The sequence below is a fragment of the Acanthochromis polyacanthus genome, chromosome 1 (genome assembly GCF_021347895.1).
Source record: "Acanthochromis polyacanthus isolate Apoly-LR-REF ecotype Palm Island chromosome 1, KAUST_Apoly_ChrSc, whole genome shotgun sequence".
NCBI lineage: Eukaryota > Metazoa > Chordata > Actinopteri > Pomacentridae > Acanthochromis > Acanthochromis polyacanthus.
In genome coordinates this window covers 59,222,482-59,234,976 of record NC_067113.1, presented here as the reverse complement: position 1 = coordinate 59,234,976, position 12,495 = coordinate 59,222,482, and the positions used below count along the sequence as shown (strand labels likewise).

General features: G+C 40.6%; 1 protein-coding gene across 1 annotated transcript in view; it reads right to left on the bottom strand.

Moving 5' to 3' along the window:
- Positions 1 to 2,363: 2,363 nt before the first annotated feature.
- Positions 2,364 to 12,495, bottom strand: part of c1h12orf56 (chromosome 1 C12orf56 homolog) — a 36,680-nt gene continuing 26,548 nt past the window's right edge. The window contains exons 4-14 of the mRNA XM_051949760.1: positions 10,828 to 11,014; positions 10,398 to 10,553; positions 9,693 to 9,769; positions 8,518 to 8,662; positions 8,257 to 8,351; positions 7,169 to 7,258; positions 5,970 to 6,057; positions 5,813 to 5,887; positions 3,619 to 3,696; positions 3,354 to 3,535; positions 2,364 to 2,839 (exon numbers count right to left, since the gene is read on the bottom strand). Coding sequence (XP_051805720.1) covers positions 2,728 to 2,839; positions 3,354 to 3,535; positions 3,619 to 3,696; positions 5,813 to 5,887; positions 5,970 to 6,057; positions 7,169 to 7,258; positions 8,257 to 8,351; positions 8,518 to 8,662; positions 9,693 to 9,769; positions 10,398 to 10,553; positions 10,828 to 11,014 — 1,285 coding nt within the window. The 3' untranslated portion in view covers positions 2,364 to 2,727. The remainder of the gene's footprint in view (positions 2,840 to 3,353; positions 3,536 to 3,618; positions 3,697 to 5,812; positions 5,888 to 5,969; positions 6,058 to 7,168; positions 7,259 to 8,256; positions 8,352 to 8,517; positions 8,663 to 9,692; positions 9,770 to 10,397; positions 10,554 to 10,827; positions 11,015 to 12,495) is intronic.

The following is a 12,495-nucleotide window of genomic DNA, read 5'->3' as shown; positions in this document are numbered from 1 at the left end:
TATAATGAGCTAAGCTACCAGCTACTCTGTGTTAAATCAAGCTTTACTACACTGAAGCTATGACCCACAGAAATGTAGCAAGCTAAGCTACAGCAATATGACCAAAGTAGCTTAATACATTCAAGTTACTTTTTTTTCTTACCAAAAAATTTCAGGGACTAATGAAGTCAGTCAAACGGAGACAAGAAAATGCTGACTTGTTTATTATTAAACCATCATTTTTGTTCACTGCTCCAAACTTAGTAAGTTGATACACTGAGGAATATGTGGAGCTATATTTAAAATGAATCAACCTTTTTACATTAGAAATTATTGTTTTGATTTTCTTTTTAGTTTGTATTGCAGACATAATGTATCTGATAATTAAGTTGCAGTAGCTTATATTAACACACCACTTACATTGGAGGGTATAATAGGTTACATTTGGTATAATTTCCATATAAAGTAAGCAATATTATTAGCCTAGCCGCGCTAGACAACCCACGGCAACGAATTTAATTCTCTGCCAGGGAGGGTCTAGTTACCCTCCATAAGGCTCCAGGCTGGATTCTCCTAAAACTGGCCGGACCAATCGCCATGAAGTGTAGAGTCAGAAGGCGGGCGTAACGAAGTGACGACAGAGGCGCGACGATTCTGACAGAAACAACCAGCGCACAATAAACAGTTATCTTTCGACTCGGCTTTGGCCACAGCCCTTAAAGATTTGAAGCTAAAATTTAACTTGAAAGATAAACAAAGGACGGCACTGAAGTGTTTCATTGAGAAGAAAGACGTATTTGGACTTATGCCAATGGGATATGGCAAATCCTTAATATACCAGTTGGATCCGTGGCTCCGCTGGTTGGGAAGCTAATGGGACTTAGCCTAGCCACAATCCGCCGGTGCTCTCGGAACTACGTCAGCCTATTCGTTGCGTTGATTGGTTGTATACCTACCCAATTGCTGCAGAGGGATTTGATAGACAACCTTTTAGCCCGCCTCCCTCCCTGTCGAGCTTCCCTAGACCCTTGTGCCGTCAGAAACATGGGTGTAGCATGGCTAGGCTACAATATTATAGTAAGACAATATACATAATTTGGGTATTCATGTTGGGTATTAAATCAAGATCTATTTCTTAAGTCTAATATCTATGTAAAATCATTCAATGCTTTCCCAAAGTGCTGTATCCACTACTACTTAACTCAATTTTGGTCTTGAGTGTAAGATTAAGATATTTAATCATTTATGCCATCACTTTTGTTACCCTTTCTGTTATTTTTTTTCAGCCATTTGCTCATTAGTGTTAACAGTAATACTGAAGAAGACAGATTTTGGTTTTACTGTTGCCTCCTTTCCTCCTAAATGTATCAGTTTAATTATTTAATCCCCCAATTTATACACATTCACACACTGCCACCACAACCTTACGCTTAATTTAATTAATTTACTGCCACGTGAATTTTAGATGTTGAAAAGTAGCTCGTTTGTGTGTGCATCTTACACTGCGGTTGACATGTGGTGGTTAGCTAATTGCTGCTGGTTGTGCATATTCGGTAGTCACCTGTATATGGGTTCTCAGATTTGTATTTGACGTCTTTGAAGTTGACAGAAACTTCGCCTTGGGCTGGCACAGTAGGCATCTGAAAACAACTTTTCTCCGTTTTTTCACAAAAACTCATAACTATTTAGATAGGGCCACGGTGACTCTGACTCCTTCGGTTGCTCCTCGTCTTCTCCCTCCTTCTCTGCCATCTCTCAGTGAACTGAAGCGAGCGTCTCTGTGTGTGTGGATCCAGTGAAGTCGCAGGAAGGGATTGTTGAATGACGACATCAACAGTTCCTCCGCTTCTATTGGTCGAGACAGACATGTCGGCGTTTGAAGATGATGTCACTGTCTGATCCTTAAAAGTGTGAGATGAGACTGCAGCAGAGCAGAAAGCTCCGCTTCAAGCAGTTCAACATTAATCATTTTTAATGTAGCTTTTTGCGTTCGCTACCGCGCTACGTCACCAAAAGATCAGCTAAGCTGTTGAAACGTTTTTTGATTTTGTAAATGACGCTATCACATCGTTACAGAAAAATGTAGTTTAGTCAGAGAAAAACTGCTAACTACACAGCTAAAGACAGCTAAAGTTACAAAAAACTGCTAACTGCACAGCTAAAGACTTAGATAAACAGCTATATTGTTAAAGCTGCAGCGAACAGTACATGTCCATAGTGTCTGCAGTTGTCATAATAAAAAGCTTAAAGCAGTTATTTTCCACTCAAAAACACACAATTACGTAAAAATTTACTCAAGTGAAAAAGAAACTTGTGTTGAAACGACAGCTTCCACATTAGCCATGGAGCTAGCTAATTTCCAGTCTCAGGAAAAACAAATGTCCTTCATACAACTTTGCTTTATTTAGAGTGCACATCACTCTTTGCACACTTTACAGATTAAAATGTCAGACATACAATATATTTAACATCTATCTACAGCAGTATCTACAGTACGGTAGTCTGGAACCTTGGATGTCAGCATGAACTGGTGGTATGGTGTTCTGCTGGTTTGTAATGGGTGACAGTCTTGGAGCACAGCTTTATAGCTTGAACATTTTCTGTCCTGAGAGTCAGTAAATGAGAATACAGGAACTTTCAGTAGAGTATCCTTTGGCCTTACAGTTCCAAAACTTTAGTAAAGGCACACTGTCCAAGTCCTCTGTCCTTCAGCATGGGATAAAGTCATAAGAGCACGTTTGTTTTCGATCATCTGAGCAGCATACGATTTAGAATACTTTCCACCAGTCGCAGAGTTGGTCGGCTGATCGGGTATTGAGGCGGCAGCTTCTCCTCAACACATGACGGCTTCACAGAGTACCTGGAAAGAGGAAACTGTCAAATACCAACTGAAACTCTTGTTATTTTCAGACGTTAACATTGTCATATAGTGGAGGTCTGCTATACTAGATGTATATATAAAATGTAACCGTCTTTCCATGACTTCAGCTGTGTAGCTAGCCATCTCTCTGTGACTTTAGCTTCATTGTTACTTGTATTTTTAGCTGTTTATGTCTGAATAATTATTTTACCCCGGACTTTTTTGCTGTGTTATTAGCTGACTTTAGTGGGTCTTAAGACTTGTTTTAAAAACACTTTCTGTGGTTTCAGCTGACTTTAGTTGTTTAGTCAGTTGTCTTTTGTTGTGTAGTTAGCTGTTTTCCTCTGTAGCTGTGCAGTTAACTGTTCTTTCTCTGACTTTAGTCACATAAAATAGCTGCCTTTGGCTGTGCCGTCTGAACTTTAGCTGACTGATTTACTGTCTGGGAGGTTTATGAGTCTGTCAGATTTACTGACTGAATCTTAATGCAAAGCAGAGAATCAGCACAACAAACCTGAACTCTTCTCCGAAGTTGGAGCGCAGGTGCTGAGCCAGCTGGCTGTTGTACTGCAGACAAGCCAGCAGGAGGCGACAGCGCTGGAACAACAGGACGGATTGAACGGGACTCAGAACCGACTCCTGCAGGTTGGACAGAACCAGCAGCACTTGCTGAGCCTGGTAACCAATGAAGGACACCTGCAGGGGCAGATAAAGGTCACTGTGCTTTATTATAATAGTAGAAAAACAGATTGAAGACAAACGTGTGAGGCGATGTTTACCAGGTGAGGATGAGGCTGCAGGACTCTGAGCATCCAGCCGACTGACAGGTGGTTGTCAACAGGAGAACACCTGTTGGTCTGAAAAATAAACAAGTAGAAGTACATCTAATTAGTTTTCAAAAAATAAAAAACAGTCAACAGGCTGCTACTGATTATTACCTTCTATTTTGTATATAAAACATCAGAAAGTTGTGGGAAAAGCCCAGCATAGTTTCCCAAAACTCTTATTTTCACCTCAGTCAAGGAGTTACTACCAGAGAACAAACTCTGTGATTTCTGAAACATACAGGTAAGCAGTGTAGGGATGCTAAAACTAGAGTTATGAGGACTGTTAATAGTTTTGCGACAGCTAGTTACTGTAAGTCTAATGTAGTCAGAGAGAGAAACGTAAGACTGATAAATGACATCTGATGAGTTTGACTTCAGAGCGACCTGAAGGAACCAGTTTTTAAAATCTGTCCAATTGGTTTTATTATCAAATAGGAAATAGATCTGCAATTAAAAATGGGAAGTGGAGCTTTTCTGGAGTACACAGAACAGTAAAGGTCCAAGGACAGAGCCTTGAGGTACTCCATAAGTAAACTTGGAAGTGGAAGCAGGGTTCTCGCCAGCGCATTTCAGCATAACGGCCCGTTACGCAGTTGTAACGGCCCGTTACGCTGTCAGTTTAAAAGATTATGCTGTGATTAGGGCCGCTACGCCAGCGCATTTCAAAGATTATGCTGTTATGAGTGTGTGTGGCTCTTTCATAAGAGAGGGAGAGAGAGCAGCGTGTGTGTGGGAGAGAGGGGGAGAGCGAGATGTCCAAGCGACCTTGAATGCAGCGCGAGTGAGAGAGCCGGCAGTCCGTTCAGTCGGTTCGGTAGAGGAGAAGAGAAGGTGTGTAGTTGCTGGGTTGGTGGTACTGTGCGGTTCAGCCACTGTTGATAGACAATAAAGGCTGCAGTGTTCTTCAATGCGGCTGGGCTCCTGTGTCTTTGCCTCTACGGCTGCTGAGGAAGTGAAGGGGGTTAACTCCGGGCTTCCTGACCATGGTCGGAGGCCGAACAGGAAGGGTTATCACTGTGATTAGGGCCGCTGCACTGTTATTTTGACAGATAAACGCCATGTGCGTTTGTTTTTATCAACTAGGTGCCTATCTAGGTTAATTTATGTCTCCCCACCTCAGCCGTACTTTCCTGTCGATTGACCCGTTCCTGCCTATTGCGCATGCGCGCGCTCATGTGCATTCCCGACTGTTGCGCGCACGCAGGAGGACCTGCCATTACACTGAAAAAAAAAATCCTGGTGAGAACCCTGAGAAGAATTACATTTACGGTGACACATGTATGAGGGACTCAAGGAGACTACTCTGGATGAATACAACATCCTTGATAAATTTCAGTCTCATTGTGATGCAAAGTCATGCAAAGTGTTTTTGGTGCCGCCTCTAATTTTATGGCATCATCTGCTTGTTTTCATGGCGTTCTTCAGGGTTTTGTCCTGGGTCCTCTGTTGTTGTTGAGGAGGCTGGGGCAGACGACAGAGACATCATCCAATGGGTAGGAAGACGGAGATGAAGGGACGAGTCGAATAATCCAAATCGTCCGGGGGGGTGTGGGGGTGGGCTGGAGGTCTGGGCTCCAAATATTCAGATCTTAAAATTGATATTCGGATACCACCATAACGACCGAATATTCGGATATTCGGGTCCAGCCCTAGTAAATTCTTTATTTTTTCGTATTTACGATGCTTGATAAGGCTAGCAGGTGGAGTCTGTCTACAGATTACATGCATTTTTGTTTCCTGCGACCAATTAATTGTTTGGAATGTAGGTAGGATTTCATTTGATCAAGCTTTTCTTTGGTTTGGCTGCACCAACTGTATGATTGCCATAAAATGTTGGCTATACAGTTTACTTCATTCTTGTTTCTGTCAGTTGTGGAACAATGGTATATTTGGTGACTTGGAGATTATTATTCACACTCCTTGCCTCAGCTCTCCATTCAGACATCATTGAATGGTTGATGATCCGATGTGCCCAGAAGGAATATTGGGTCTTTGATTCATGGTTTGTTGGCTCTTTTTGAAGTCACTCCTCTCAAAACATTCCACCATCTTTCTTTAAACTTTATCTTTGGACACATTCTGTTCCAGGAAGTCGTCATTTAAACGCTGCTTTCTCTATATCGGTATCTTCTGTCTAAGAACTCACCTCGTGGCCTAAAAGCAGCAGCTCAAACAGCAGAGAACAGGATGCGTCCAGATACTCGGCAAGTAAGGTCTGAAGCTAAAAGACAGACGATAATAAAATACATGAAAAACAGATTTTTTTAATCACGTTCTGTTGATGTCCGCAGAGAACAGCTTACCTCAGAGTCGGTCGGTGATTCTCGGCTTTGTGTTTGTAGCTCTGGATCGCAAATCAAGGCGAGCAGCATTTGGGAGGCCAAAGCTCCTCTGCAGGAAGAAAAACCAAGTTAGAGCAGAGAACATTAACCTCCTAAGACCCGAGTTTTGGTTTGGTTTGCATTTTAGTTTTTTTCGACTTACCTGGGATTAGCAGTAACCAATAAATATAATAACTGGATAATATCTAATATCTGATTATTTTGTTTATTACATTGACATTATATATATTTTTACTAGATTTACATTGATATTACTATTATTATTATTATTTGTAGTAGTAGTAGTGGTAGAAGTAGTAATATTATTATTAGTATTAACAAAATGCCCTTTTGGGGAAAAAAAAATCAAAAAACAAAAACATGTCCACATATGTGGATGGCAGGTCTTAAGAGGTTAACTATTACTAGCAAGTATTTACCTAAACATGTTTTAATTTTTCATCAAAAATAGAGAAAAATAAAGACACTCTGTAAAAGTACGCACAGCACATTTTCTTCTCGTATGGTTATTTTCATTAATCCTACCATATCTGCTGAACATTTTCAAATTAAGTTTGAACCAAATACTGCACATGCTGTCAAACAACAAATGTGCTAAAACATATAACAAACTCGAAAATGAAATAACTTGTGAAATGAATTCGAACTAAATAAAATACCTAGAAAATGTATTTCAAAATAGCTAAATTCAAAAATGCTAATATATTTCCGTAGTGACACATTTTCCATTCGACTAAACCTCACCTAAACAAATATCGATTTGATGTACATTTTAACCATATTAAACAGAAATAAACTAGCAGATTCATGAAGTTGAAGCAAATTATTTATGATGCAAACAAATACATGCTAAAAAATTACAGTTTTGAAGTTTTAACCACTATTGCAAATAAACATCCATAACCTGCTAAGAAATCTTAAAGAAACTTAAGTTGCCTGAGAATATTCATATTTTTAGTTGTCTTTAGTATGAAACTAACCCAGTGATGGTTTTCTCTACATCCACAGACAATACAAACAGGAGGGGGTACTTCGTCTACTGGTAATGAAGCTAATTTTGCCAAAATATACAAATGCAGGCAAAATAAAAAACATGCTTTACTTTGACAGAAAAGACAGATAATGTTGCATTTAAAGAGGCAGACAGGTGTGGAGTTTACTTTTTGGCAGACAGCAGGTTGATTCTGGCAGCTTCCACCTCCGTCTCTCTGAACATGACGGCGAGCGTCTGGACGATCACAGTGCTTAGTCTGAACACAAATACCCAGATGTTGGTGTACAGTCAACACATCAGCTGAACAAACCAAACTGCAGGTGAAAACCATGAACCTGCTGCTCATTCATGGCAGAAACTACTGACTGACCTGGATATGCAGCAGAAAACAGACTAGCATTAAGCAGCAACAGGGAAAATCAGGAATTACTTCTGATTACCGACTAAGCTTTTAAGCGGTTTTTCAAGCAAAAATGTTGCACCTGATGGTTTAATCTACAAAATGAGGTTTGCACATTTTTAGATCCAAAATAGATGATAATGTTTCTACATACAAAGCAAGAAAAATTAAGCTAAATAACTTTTGTAAAGACTTTTTAAAAACTTGTAAGTTCTTTTTTGTTAAAGCAACTGAATAATAATCTCAATAATTTAACCCTAACCTTAATGTAAGTATAACCTAACCTTAACATAACTTTAAACAAACTTTAACCTAACCTTAACCTAACTTTAGCTTAACCATAGCCTCACCTTAACATAACTCTAACCTAACCTTAACCTAACCATAATCTAACTTTAACCTAATCCGAAACTTGGGGGAGCCGAAATATCCCCTGGCACAGGGGGCTAATTAGCTTTCTTGTTGCTCCTTATAGATTAAAAAGGAGGGGGGGGGGGGGTATTTTGTAAAAAATTAAAATTAACATATTAAAAGAAAGGGCCAGAGGCACCAACTATAGGAAAAGAGAAAAAAAGAAAAATAAAAGGGTTTGGAGTGTTGCCTTTTCCGGGGGGCGCCCCCTCCATCACAGGAATCCCTACAAAAAAGCTTAACCTTAACCTAACCTGAAAGGAATCTCAAACTAACTTTAACCACACCGGAACCAAAATCTTTAAGTCTTCGCCCTAAAATTTACTTTGAGGGCTTTTAATCTGTAGAAGGAAGTCAAGCTACGATGTAACAAACAGGTTCATCATATGAAGCCACAACATTAACACAACATGAACACAACTTTAACACACAGTGAAGCTTACAGTAGCTGATCTGCTGTATAAGACCCACTGAGACTCTGACAGCTGTGAAGACAATCCTCCAGAGTCTGAACCAGGAAAACACAAACCTCTCCAGACTGAAACACACAAGCAGAAGATCTTCACTCAACAGGAAGTATCCATACCCACAACACCTTAGACCCACTCAGGTGCTTCTGTTTTATTGTACGTTAATCACGTCTTAGGATAAGTTACCGCACATCTTTGAATGATCTGTTGTGGTTCTAACAGTGATCTTCTCACCTTCCAGAAGAGTCTCCTCAGCGTTATGTTGCGGTGGCCAGCGGTTCTCAGCTCCTGCAGCAGCAGATACAAACTCTCCACACTGATGCCATCCTGCAGCAGCTCCGAGCTCAGCTGACCAAACAGGTGAGCCGTTAGCTCCCAGCTGCACAAACACAAACTTTATTTAAAACACCGTCAATGGGGCTCAGATACAATGGACTTCAAGGTGAACCTGTCGTGATACAACTCAGTACAGTGTAGACCCCTTTAGAGGAATCCATGCAGACATTTACAGTGTGTTCAGGATTTTCAGAACAGTAGAATATTTTTGCAATTTAAGTGTCTCATTGGACGTAATTCTTAGTGTAGCTGTCAATAATAAAGCATAAATGAGGGGGTTAGAAGTGTTAGTGGTCTAACCCACAAGAAATCCAAACTGAGTTTTATGTAATTTCTGTAATATTTTATGGTCTACATTTCAGTGGAAAAGTGGTCTAGCCCTCAACCCAAATATAGCACTTAGGTGTCGCTTCCCATTTTAGATTATTCTTGAAAACACAAAACTTTGAGCCCATTTTTCTCAAAAACTACAGAAAGTGGGTCAGACCACTCTGCTTCCAAACCCTTCAAATGTAAAGTTAATTCAATAAAAATGTTCAGCTGTCCTAATGGAATAAACTTTATTGCAGTTGTCGCTTAACAAGTTGGGATTCGCCTGTACAGCGTGAGAAATCGCAGATGCAAAAAGGTTGTTGCAAGTGTTTAGTTTGGGTTTGCGCATCGTACAATGTTCATAAAAATCCTGCAGCATCTTTAGCTTTCAATACTAACTCCATTAGCATGCTACAGCTAATAGATGGCATATGGTGCACTGCCAAAACGCTCCAGGTTTCTCAAGTTTCTGCACCTGGAGGCGAATACAAAGATGCAGACTTCTAAAAATTACCAAACAAAACCTGCAGAATATTTATCCTGTGATGTTTATTTTCTCTGGATAGACAGAAAACTAACAGCAAAGTCTGTTGGATCATAAAAGAAAAAACCCCAAGGTCATCTCACAGTTTTACATGAAGTGATCTGGATATGCACTGAAATGTAATGAGCTCTTTGCTTTCCAGTGCTCCATATTTTCACCAGTGTTTTGTCATGAAATTCAACAAGAGTGTATACCGACAAACAGCATAGTTTGTTACCTGATTGCTGGAGCAGCAGAGTCAGATGAAGCGCTGCACCTCCTTCTGTAGAGCGGATCTAACAGCAGAGTTGACCTCTGAACCAAAAAACATTCACATGTAAGAAAACAATGGAAACCAACCAGCGACCACCAAGAACATGTGATCAGTACGCTTCAAAAAGACAAATATTTTCTGTGTATCCAAAGCCTGATATTTGATCTTATTCATTCTCTGTTGCCAAAAAAAATTACAAAATGGATTTTTTTTCCTGCCTTATGGAGTGACACAGAAAATCCCTTCTATATAAAAATTCTGCTCTAATGTCAGCATATTTTAACAAGAATTTATTTTGCAGCTGGTTTTATCAACTGATAAGATTTGTTTCAAAATCAGTCTAGATTTTTTTTTTTTCAGAAATGTAATACTTAATGTGCATATTTAAACTTCTACATTCTTTTATCTTGAAATAGAAAAAGTCCTTTGTAAAATCTTCTTTTCAAAATAAAAACCTATTTAATTAATTATTCCATTTCGGTCTCTGTATATTTTGATCAGGATTTTTTCACTTGTTTATGTATTTATTTAGCATCGCTTGTATATAAAACACAGTTTCAATCTAAATTACTGAAACATTTTAACGTCTATTTTGACCAAAGCTGCAGCTGCTTGAGCCAACCGAACCTCAGAACCGGTTTTAGGTCGAAAACTGCCACCGTGACTCACGATGAGGAAGCTGTTCCAGGCGCTCTGCAGGTGAAGGTAAAGTCTGGATGTCTGCGACACGGCGTACAGGTGAAGCTCCGCCTCCTTCTCCTCATCGCTGCTCGCACAGTCTCGCCTCAGAAGTCTGGACAGAACAGAACCGAACCTCCTGGACACCTGGAGCAGCACAGGATGGGTCAGCATCCTCTGGACCGGCTAGGATCTAAACATCTGTAGCTACTAAATCCAACTCGATCCAAACATCCAAAGAAAATGGCCGACGGAGAGAATATTCACACATTTCAGAGCTTTAAATCAGCAAAACCATTGATCAATTAATCGTGGCTAGAATTTCATGAAAATTTCATAAAAAACTGTGATGTTGGTACTTTTGAGGCATTTCAGCTACTCAGAGTAGTTAAACAGCACGCTTGTTACTACCCGTCCATACCTGACCATTGGTGACGGTCTTCAGGTTTTGCTCTGAGGGTGACAGAGATGATGTGGATGAGCCGGGGGGAGGCAGGCTGGGAGGGTGAGGAAGCCTCACCAGGCCCAGAGTCTCTGGGTCCGGACAGGAAGCAGAACGGGTCGGCTTTATTAGGGGGAACAGATCTTCTCTCCACTGACTATTGGTCCTGATGGAAACAAGAAAAAGAGACAGAGATAATAAGTTCTACTGTTTGAGGAGGGAACAGCTGTGTTTCCTTTCCGTCAGTAATAAGAGAACAAAAAAACCAACTGGGGAAGTCCTGACCCGAACTCTGAGGTCAGGATCGGGCCAAATCAAGGCATTTTTAAATTTTGATATTGGCACAACCCTGAACCCAGTCCTTTGTTTGTTGTAACGCAAGTATCATAAAGGAAGAGTATGCAGCACAAGGGTAAGGACGCAAATTTTACAGCATTATGAATCAACAAGACGACATGGTCATCAATATCCCCCGCCACATGTGATGTCTGAGTCTATATCCAAAATAGTGATCAAGGGCCATAACTCTGTTAAATATTATCGCACAGGTCTCATTTTCGAACTTGATCAAGGTGTCCATGGTGTGAAGCTACACACTAAATTTCGTAATCCTAGCTGTAATAGTCTCTGAGAAAAGCTGTCCCCTTTATGTCGGACGGATGCACGGACGCACGGACGGAGGCCAAACCTATATCCCCCTTTTCCACTTCGTGGAGGCGGGGGATAATAATAGAGCATTCAGTAACACAGAATGAGCACAGTGAACATTTATACGGTGCTGATTTTACTGTTTTAGTTGACAGACAGGACACTATCCATAAGGGCTATAGAAATGCTGTACCAGTGGATCCTAGTTTGTGTTAAACTCATAAGCTCTGGTTGGACGTCATTAACCGTCACAGAAGTCTTTGTTATGGGGCCCATTGCTAGCTAAAGCCCCACAATGCTCTGACTTCCTCCCATTTAATATGTCACAGGATGTGTTAGATTACCACACGTATGCGTCAGCTCTGGTCGGAGGTCATGAGGTGTTACAGAAGTCTTTGGCTGTGTCCGAAATGGCATACTAACGTACTACATTCTCAATGAGTATATACTGTATACTACGTACTATAAGTATGATTAGAATGCCGACCGTTCACACTGTAGAATACTACTACGTTTCCCATAATGCATTTCAAACCTCCGACGACAAAAACCGGAAGTACAGCTATAAAGTATCTCGGCTGAATGCCGGCTTCAGGTCGATTTTACGCTAACAAACAGTCGCATAATTAATGTGGCAATTTCAAGCCGGCACTCCTCATGCAGTTATTAGCCAGATTATGCGAATCGTTTCAATTGTAGCTGCAGGCTACTGGAGGTAGCTGCTACTTGTTCTGTATGCAAAGCAAGCTGCTGCAACTAGCTGCTAGCATTCAGTAGCACATTGTGAGGCATCTGACAAATTTAAAACATTGGTCAGAGAACACCTATTTCTCAAATCTGTGGGGTGATTAGGATGACTACTTAACCACATAAAATAAAATAAAAATCGCCCCGGTCCGGCCACAGATCCCGCGGAGGCTTCCATTTTGATGGGTAGCTCGCAAAGCATTATGGGGCGGTTGAGTATGACTAGTGTGGTCACCGTGCATACTTAAAAAT